Source organism: Atractosteus spatula, chromosome 7, assembly GCF_055471065.1.
Source record: "Atractosteus spatula isolate fAtrSpa1 chromosome 7, fAtrSpa1.hap1, whole genome shotgun sequence".
In the NCBI taxonomy this organism is placed as follows: Eukaryota; Metazoa; Chordata; class Actinopteri; order Semionotiformes; family Lepisosteidae; genus Atractosteus; species Atractosteus spatula.
This window is the reverse complement of record NC_142712.1, coordinates 33,422,321-33,432,510: the sequence shown is the minus strand read 5'-3', so window position 1 is coordinate 33,432,510 and position 10,190 is coordinate 33,422,321. Positions and strand designations below refer to the sequence as shown.

The following is a 10,190-nucleotide window of genomic DNA, read 5'->3' as shown; positions in this document are numbered from 1 at the left end:
CTTTGGTCTTCAAATTGCACACATTGCTTTGAGTAGAGTTTCTTTGGGAATAAATCCTGCTGGGTGCTTAAGGATGAATAAGAATCCCACTGTCCAGTTGCTTGATCCAGGGTGATAACCCCAGTGTCCTGGCTAAACTCCACTCTCGTTGAGCATGATCTGGCCTCAATGAAGTTACCTCTTAATGCAACTGGTGAAGGACTTGTTCACCTCTGCACCTGTTCTTCCTATTGTGGGACTGAAGGTGCAGAAGGGCCACCATGCTTTACCCAGGTAGTGAGCAGATGAAATATAATGATGTCTTGTTTTTTTTCCATCATGGACAACACTCTCATCTTCATCTTGGGTGTATGCCTTCTAACTCTAGAGGCTGACCCAAAAAGTCAACTCCAAAAGTTGGAACCAAACTTCTGCATTCACAGCTCTTCTATGTTATCACAAATATTGCAACATAGAAAACCTGAGCAGTTATGTGGCGCAATAGCCATTCATTTGTCTCAATACTCATACTGACCTTAAACAGGGAGAGGGATTGAACACAAAAACATTTTTAACCAGAACGTGGTTAAACACGAATGCACAAAAATATCCAATAAAAGCTGACACTCTCTTCTTTTGTCTCATTTGTATGTTTTGATCTGAAATGTACGTTTCTTTAGTGCACAGCAAAAATCACATTTCACTTCACTGCACCAATACTTAATTTTCACTGTGCAAAGGGCTTGGGAATGCTTCTGGATGAAAAGCACTGCATCAATGCAAATAATTATTTAATCTACTTTTTACAAGCTGTTGCATAAGCCATTGGTCCATAATACTATAAGGTCTGTTTGCATATTTAGAGTGCTGTTCTCTTGTGAATTGCCTAGGAGCCTGCTAGTCAAGTGCTCTGCAAGGGGAACCTGATTTGTATCCTTTAATAACAGTGAATACCATCAGTCATCAATAGAAACCATTTCCTCACATTAATCCTTTTCTTTCTGTTTTTTTTTTCCTAACGGGGTGAATTCTGCAGAAGCCGGGGTTCAGAAACCCAAGGAAAGGTACAGTAAGCTTTTGAGAATTCAGTGTCTGCCGCCTGGTGTTGGTGTTCTATATACTGTCTTGTGTCTGTGCATGAAAGCTGACTTATGCTATATGTTTTGGCTCATATTTGGCATTTATTTTTTTAGATGCCAAGATGATTTATTCTTCATAGTCTTGGTGTGGCTTGGTGCAAGATATCTTATGTGTTTTTAATTGATTACTTTCAAGTTATCTGTATTTATTGTTATTTAAATGATTTTAACCCTTAACATCCAATGGCCTTGCATTTCTTTATGAATTCTAGGCATTAAAAAGATGCGTAACATTTGCAGTTTGGAAGCATCCTGATACATTAGTACAGATGAATGCTGATTATTACATTTAACAGTTGCATTTTCTGAATATACTCTAGTCTAAATAGCAATGAGCAGAGCGGACACATATTTCAACTAAAAAGCTCAGATGTTCTTGATGATAAGCAGGTTGAAATGAACAATTTAAGAGATCCTCTTTACAGAGCAAATCTAAAGCATAAATGTCAAAAAGCTTATGTAAATCTGAATATTGAAACAATTTTTTGAGTTTATGCCATGTTTTTAAGATGAATCTTCATGCTAATCTTCATCTCTTGTAAAAACATACTGGCTGGTTACTATAATTTCTTACTAATAAAACTGAAATCCAGCTCTGCTTTTAGTAAGATTTTAAAAGTGGAGACAAGGTACCCTTTATTTCTTTAAACAGAGGATGAGAGGTCTGTTATATTTCCTTGAAGTGGAGGAAGTAAACATTGGAGAGAAACTTGATGAAGCAACTTATGTAACCCTCTTACATAAAATGTTACCCTCACATTTACCCATAATCCTTTCTCACATTAGCATCTATTTCCAGACGTTTGCTGTTAATCCTGTTCAGTCTTACTGTCCTTCCTGTATTTGTTTGTTACAGCTACAGAAATATCCTTCTCTGTGTGAAAGATTTTCTGAGAAACATTCTGTTCAAGAATAGTTTTACTAATTTGTTTGGTTTTAAAAGAAAAGTGACAGATTTGTATGGGCAGGCAATCTAAGCAAGAAATACCCCAAATTAAACCAAGGTTGTCAGAAACCCTCATCATCAAGGGTCGCACAGATGTCTCTTTGCCACTCCAGCTTAGACCTCTTAATTACTCTTGCCACAGGTTGGGATTCTACCAAAAATAGGAATGTGAAAAGACAAATTCCTAATACAAGAAATTGTATATGGCCAATAAAGTTATCTTAACTTATCTAAATACAAATTGTCATTCCGGCAGGTTTTAGTCATCTCTTTAAATCAACTACAGCTGAAGAGCTTTGAAGCACCTTTTGGGCCCTACTGCCCCAGTCTTCTGTTGCATCCGCCTGTAGAGAAGCCCTACTGATCGGCGTGCGTGCTTCTTCATTCCAGAGAACTACGTCTGTCGGATGTCTCCCACGCACCAGGCTGTGAACAGGCCCCCTGATGTCATCCGGCCGAGAAAGCTGACCAACCCCGTCCTGGAATCGCCCAGCCATCAGGACCTGCACCGTGAGCTGCTGCTTGCTCACAAAACGTAAGTGGAGAGCTCTGCATGGCTTTGCATTGAGCAATCGCCCCATCCCCATCATCAGCCAGTCCCTACTCCCAGTGAGGGTCGCCGCAGGCTGAAGTCTGTTTCCGGAGCATGGGCCACAGCGCTGGACTGATGCCAGTGTATTACAGGAGCTAGAGCACCATCACCAGCAATGACTTATAAAGAGAAGAGTATTTAAGAGTATATCTATGAATTGGCTTCATTACTCTGCTCTCCTCCCCACTGATAGCTGGTGTGTGGTGAGCAGTCAGGCGCACTGTGGCTGCCGTCGCATCATCCAGTTGGGGCTGCACATTGGTGGTGGTGGTGGAGGGGAGACCCCATTACCTGTAAAGTGGTTTGAGTGGAGTGTCCAGAAAAGCGCTATATAACTGTAAGGAATTATTATTATATTATTAATTTAACCTCTCTTGCTTGATCTGGGTTCATCTTGTCTGATCTTCAAGGGCGACAGTCCTAGTAAGTTTAAACCGTAGGGAAGATTGTGAATTAATGTTTTTTTCCTCAGTTGGACAGATGTAAGCCTCCTGCACAGGTCTGAGGCAGCTGATGTTTTAAGACCAGTCAGAATCTGCCTGACTGTTACCAGATTTGGAGATCCTCGACATAAAAAAACCTGTTTCTGGTTTTAATTTCAATGAAGGCCAAAGAAGGGGAAAACTGCATGATTTTGAACTGTCATCAAAATTGTCAACAGTATTACCAAAACTACATGGACAAGTGTCACTAATATCTGTGCAGATGTTGCCTATCGCAAGTGTAGAAGCTTCAGTGGGGTCTTGTTTTAAACAACAATAGTGTCTGTTTTTCCATTATTTAACCAATACCATGCCAAAGTATGAATGCTTTTTTGTGCCAAGCAATTATCTGAACAACTTAACACTTTGGCAATAAAAATAGAAAACTTAGTGTAACTGAAAAGCACAGTAAAGATCTCCACACATTACCTCAAAACTTAACTTTTTCAACCATTTCAGTACTTACCTGTCACACTGAACCACATCTAGCAAGAAGAAAAATAGAATGGACTAGATGAAGCTTAAAGCCACAGCCTCTTAACAGCCTGGGGTGACTCAGGCTTGTCTGCAGACCAGGACAGTAGGATAAACAGATTCTTTATATTGAGGACACAACTTTCCACTGCCTATTTCGAGAAAGCACATCTCAGTCTTTCTCATCCACTTAACTCCAGGATTAACAGTCTGGTAGCATGATGGCTTTGTTTGAAAACAAACAAATGGGCTTTGATGAACTTTGATGTCTTCTGAGGTCTACAAACTTATCTCCTCATTACTGCTGCAACACTGCCTGTGAATTGTGAATACTGTCAATATGTTTCATTCCTGATCGCACCCTTTTCTATTTTTACTGTAATGACCACGTTTAATCAGCTTTAATCGGGAGATTTAAAACCAGGGCCCACTGCTTAAAAATACACAGGATATGAAGGGTGAACAACTGCGATTCTGAAAATCAGTGTTTGCTGATGCTGTTGAAGCAACGTTCTTGTAGTTTATTTTTCTTTTCTTAGTTTGTGTTAGTTGCCAGGGTCTAGTCAGTCCAGGTCCATGACGCTCATGCCCATCATGTGATTGGCATCGCATGCGGCCCGTGTGGTGAGCCCACACAGTGGTTCAATGTAGCCCTTTAAAACTGAGCCATCAGTGCCCAGGCTACCAGGTACTGGCCAGCGAACACCACTGCCAGGCCTGGCTCCCAGTGTCCCTGATTGGGCAGGGTTCTCCGAGCTCTCCGAGTGCGGAATGGAACCATCACGGGAGTCTAGTTTGTCTTGTTCTTTAATAATAATAATAATAATAATAATTCCTAACACTTATATAGCACTTTTCTGGACAGTCTGCTCAAAGCACTTTACAGGTGATGGGGACTCCCCTCCTCCACCACCAGTGTGCAGCCCCACCTGGATGATGTGACAGCAGCCATAGTGACCGGTACCCTAACCACACACCAGCTATCAGTGGGGAGGAGAGTAGAGTAATGAAGCCAGGTCAGAGATGGGGATTATTAGGACGCCATACTTGGTAAAGACCAATGGGAAATTTGGCCAGTAAGTCCACAGCACTTGCCTTCACAGGCTGAGCTTGAATTCCGCAGGAATGTCCCCTCAAGGCAAAGTTCCACCACTCGCTGCCAGAGAACTGAGAAGCCGTGTGAATAATGACTTTTTAAGATTCTGCTGTGCACAGCAATGACAGAAGCAAAAGAGCAGGTGTGTGCAATGATTTTGTTATGCAACACATGCAGGCTTACAGCTTCCCTTGGCAGGAGACTGACTAGATTAGTTGGTGTGTCTGAATTGTCCGTGTGTGCGTGAGTGTGTGCACACGTGCCCAGCGACAGGCTGGCATCCCGGCCAGAGTTCAATCCTGTCTTGCACCCTGTGCTTCCTGGGTACAAGGTGCAGTTTGGAAAGCTTTCCTGATGGACAAGCACCCTTTGAGCAGAGGACCTGACCACCCTGGAAGCTATTTGTTTAGCAGAGGATGTCTGTTGAAAAGGAGTGGAAGCTGTTTCTTTTTTCCAGGTTAAAGGCTAAGCCTGCTTTCCATGTCCCCTTTGAAGTCATGAGCTTTTCCGACGATGTGGTTAGAATTTTAAATTTGAATTTTGTACCATTCTGTTTTTAAGAGAATGTGCAGCAAAGAAACACAGAACTGACATAAAGCACAGTGCTCTGGTTAAAACAGCTGTGGGCTAAGAACAGTGCATTGTCTGTAACTGTGCTCTTACTTCAAAATGGAGCTGCGTGTACGTGTCCTGCCCTGCTCTGTAGTAGGGATGGTGCTGCAGTCTCCTGTTCTACCCCTGTGGGAGTTGATGCTGCCCTCTACTGCCCTGCACTATGGGGGGGCAGTTTGCCCTCTCCTGCCCTGCACTATGGTGGGGGAAGTCTGTCCTACCTCGACCTGCAGATGACTGAGCTTTCTGGTGCTGCAGGGGCCTGTTGCCAGGGGAGAAGCCGGAGCTGCAGCGAGTCCTGGAGCAGAGGAGGCTGGAGCAGCACCGTGAACAGGAACAGGCCCTCCAGCCGCCCTCCGACCTCGAGCAGGAACTCCGCAAAAGACAGCAGAAACTGCAGGAGGTACGACATCATCAAACAGCACACCGGCCTCTTTCAGTGATGCAGGCCTTTTAACCTGGGGCCCTGCCTGTCAGCTCATAATGAACTGTGACAACAAGCTTGAAACGATAATCATTGCATCAGTTAAGTTTCTGATTATTTAAAACAAGTCACACAGGGGAGTGGAAGGCCCACAGCCTTGGACTAAACCAATGCTAAAATGAAAAACCCGTACAGCACATGACCATGAGCTACAGGGCAGAATTACAAACAAAAGTATGTGTAAACTGGTTTATGCTAACATTAAAAGAACCAATGGTCCCCTGATTGGTTTAACCAGTCAAGTGCTGGTTCCAGTGTGGGCTGTGTGCTAACTTCCTGTTAGTGAGGCTCAGTTCACCTTGGTTCTCCAGGGTGTGGGGGATTGAAGTAATTGTCCCTAACTCCCTTCCATGGCTCTTGGGACAGCAGTGAGAGCTGCCCCTGCCACCCCCACCTCACCTGGGTGAAAGGAGTGGACAGACTGGCAGCAGATACTTCGACACTGGTTAGAAATTAAGGGAGGTAAAAGGAAAATAAATGCCTGGCAACATACATTTAAAAAAAAAATGCCAGCAGCTATGTAACCGTGCAACTCACACCTGGCAGCCCACTGAAGCTTAGCAGGTGCTCAGTACCTGGATGGGAGACCTCCTGGAAAAAACTAAGGTTGCTGCTGGAAGTTATGTTGGTGAGGCCAGTAGGGGGCGCTAACCCTGTGGTCCGTGTGTGTCCTAATGTCCCCATTGTATAGTTATGGGGACACATACTGTAAAAAGGCGCCGTCCTTTGGATGAGACATAAAACCGAGGTCCTGACTCTCTGTGGCCATTAAGAATCCCAGGGCATTTCTCGAAAAGAGTAGGGGTGTTACCCTGGGGTCCTGGCCAAATTTCCCAATGGCCTTTACCAATAGTGGCCTCCTAATAACCCCCCTCTTTGAACTGTCTTCATCACTCTTGTTCTCCTCCCCACACACCCTGATAGCTGATGTGTGGTGAGTGTACTGGTCACTTTGGCTGCTGTCACATCATCCAGGTGGGGCTGCACACTGGTGGTGGTGGAGGAGAGGTGTCCCCATTACCTGTAAAATGCTTTGAGTGGAGTGTCCAGAGAAGTGCTATATAAGTCTAAGCAATTATTAATTATTATTATCATCATCATCATCATCCAAGAAGTTATTATTATAAAAAACTCAGTCTATTTGCTGCTGTCCATTTACTGTTTTCAGACATGCCTGTGCAGGGCTTCCTATCCCTTATGAACCCCAGCCTTCCTGCGTCTCCAAACTGTGTCCGGTAACCACGCCGATATCTTTTCGCAGTACGAGCAGGAGGAGAGGAAGCGCAGAGAGGACCAGGAGAACATTCCCGAGTTTGTTCGAGTGAAGGAGAGCCTTCGGCACATCCAGGCGACGGGGCAGTGAGGAGCCCGGAGTGCTCATCTCCCTCAATCCTCCCTACAGCCCGAACGAGTCTCCTTCGGAGTGCAGGGAAACTAATCGCACTAAAGCAGATTGAGCCTTTTCCAGTTTTACAATCTTCACACTGTTACAGCCCTTAAGAAATTTGAATTTGAACACAAATGTGGATTTAGTACATTAAATATATTGCTGTTTTGTCTTGCTATACTGTACAACCTACCTTGTGTGGACAAGGGGTGTTTTCAAACACCTCTCTCTAAAACGAATTACTCAAGTACAATTCCAAGATCAGTCCAAAAACTCTCAGTATTTAATTTGACCCAAAAATTTACACCACAAGACTGATGAAATAAAATCTCTTCTAAATGTTTTGCAAAGCTTCTGTCCCATCTAAAACTGCATTTCTTTCTCAAATCTTAGATTAGGCAGTTTTTATTCTTTACTCTTGTGTTCACAGTAGTGTATATATACTGGTGTGTGTGTGTAAAAGAAACGGGTTTACCACCACAATCTTCAATCATGGCTGTTAGGTGGGGCTGACTTCGTGTTATTTGTAACTTTAAAGTGAGTGTGCAAAGGCAGGAAAGGGGCAAGCAGATACAGGAGAAAACTGCACACTTTTTCCCAAATCCAGAGTCCATAACCACCGTTTACATGTGATTTATCAACCAGTTAACCAATTCCACAATATTCAGTTTTAACTGGAATGAAAAGGCATGATGGCGCAGTGATTAGCATTGCTGCCTCGCAATGGGGAGGCCCTGGGTTCAATTTCTGGGGTGCTACTGTATCTGCGTGGAGTTTTAAATGTTCTCCCTGTGTTTGCATGGGTTTGCTTCCATAATCCAAAATCATACTAGTAAGTTCATTGGCTTCTGGGAAATTGGCCCTAGTGTGTGTATCTGTGTGCTCCCCAGTGTAGGACTGGCTTCCCCTCTAGGGTGTACCCTGACTTGTGCCTGTTGCTTGCCGGGTTAGGCTCTGGCTCCCCTTTGACCCTGAATTGGAAGAATCATTTAGAAAACGGATGGATCAGCCATGGCTGGTTATATAGACGAAACACGGCAAGACATTAACACGTTGTCATGGGACATGATACCCTTGATACCACAGAAAGAGAAGACCAAAAGAAGTCGCACAAAACAAATGCAGGTGATATCCCTGTGCTGCTCTACCGTCTGTCCCAAGATATTTGTTGTCAGTCCGTTAGCCGTTTACTACTAACAACACAGCTCGTTGTAGAGGATCCAGAGAGCCAGACAGATAACAGCACGTGCAGTCTTAATGTTCAAGTGAAATGAAAAACTCCTGGGAAACCTCCTGGAAAGACCTCCTGGGAAAAACTAAGGTTGCTGCTGGAAGATGTGTTAGTGGAGCCAGCAGGGGGCGCTCATCCTGTGGTCTGTGTGGGTCCTAATGCCCCAGTATAGTGATGGGGACACTATACTATAAGCAGGCACCGTCCTTCGGATGAGACGTAAAACCGAGGTCCTGACTCTCTGTGGTCATTAAAAATCCCAGGGCGTTTCTCAAAAAGAGTAGGGGTGTAATTCCGGCATCCTGGCCAAATTTCCCATTGGCCCTTACCAATCATGGCCTCCTAATAATCCCCATCTATGAATTGGCTTCATTACTCTATTCTCCTCCTCACTGATATCTGATGAGTGATGAGCGTTCTGGTGAACTATGGCTGCTGTCACATCATCCAGGTGGGGCTGCACATTGGTGGTGGTGGAGGGGAGTCCCCATTACCTGTAAAGCGCTTTGAGTGGAGTATCCAGAAATGCGCTATATAAGTGTGAGCAATTATTATTATTAATTATAAATAAGAAGCATAATGCAAGGTTAGACACTGCAGTGACTGGGTGACACCCACCTCTTAGTTAGCTCAAGGGCACAATGGCAATGTCCATGATACATCCCCAACACAATAATTCCCAAATACAATTTCCTGCAGAGCTTAAGGTTAAAGCTTGTTTTTAACAAAAAAAAACTCAATGTGTTTGTTATCTCAAGATCCAGTATAACTGGTGTTGCAGTCATTTTTCCTAGTGTTCTGTGAATTCAGGAAGGGGCTGGAGCTGTTAATAGCACCAAATTCTCACCTTCAGGCCTTTTCTGCCTTGGAAGTGTACTTTCAATGGACAGAAAACAGAGGAGAAAGTCTCTAAGAAGGCCACAGTCATCAGTAGAAGCGTTGTTTGCATTCTGCTGTTCAGTGGATGGTGGTATGATGTTCATGCAATAAAGTTATTTTTTTAAGTGCTATATGCCTGGTTGCATCATAATTTAAATGATGTTGTTTTAATCATTTCTATACTATTTTATTTTACATATAGTTAACTGAAGGGGAAAATGAGGGACACATATGGTTATGAATGGTGAAAACAGGCTAGTACTAGTGGTTGCTTATTTCCTAATAGTATTATAAACCAGGAGATTGCAGGTGTGGATGTTCTGTTGTAGTGTGTTCATCACTCTGGGGTTCTGTTCATCAGAAAAGACAATGTGGGCATACAATAGTTATTGTACCTCTCCCATCAACTAATCTGCTGTTACATAAAGCAATGGCATAAGAGGAAAAATATTAAAAGGTAGGATATTTCCTGCCTTGTCTTTTGACCTCCTGTGTAAGTGAGCATCTACCTTGAATGTCTCTGGGGCTCTCAATTTCAGCCACATACAGACCTTTGTCTAGCTTTTCTAACTATATTTTCACAGTGTTTCTGGTTGCCTTTGGGATACTGAATGACAAAAAAAAGAAACAGAGATCTAACAGTAAAGATTAGACAAAACTAAGCACACATTTACCAGTTCCAAATCACCCATACAGCATGTTTTTTAAAAAGTATTTTATTTGTTTGCACAGACACCTGTAGGGACACAACAGTTATGACCATTTCTGTACTGATTTGCACTCAGAATCTGTTAAAAATACTGTGAAATGTGAAAGAGGAAGTTGACACAGCCACAGAATTCCTATTCCTTTCCCCTTGTGGGGTTGGATTCCAGAGGGTTGTTTAAAT

The 10,190-nt window shown here is 43.3% G+C and overlaps 1 protein-coding gene across 1 annotated transcript; it reads left to right on the top strand.

The window, feature by feature from the left end:
• Positions 1 to 1,018: 1,018 nt before the first annotated feature.
• LOC148830824 (protein FAM107B-like) lies at positions 1,019 to 9,432 on the top strand. Its single transcript, XM_088921366.1, has 4 exons — positions 1,019 to 1,043; positions 2,455 to 2,599; positions 5,579 to 5,723; positions 7,066 to 9,432. Exons 2-4 carry the CDS (start codon positions 2,472 to 2,474, stop codon positions 7,165 to 7,167), a joined length of 375 nt encoding a protein of 124 aa, XP_088777492.1. The 5' UTR covers positions 1,019 to 1,043; positions 2,455 to 2,471; the 3' UTR covers positions 7,168 to 9,432.
• The last annotated feature ends 758 nt before the right edge of the window (positions 9,433 to 10,190 follow it).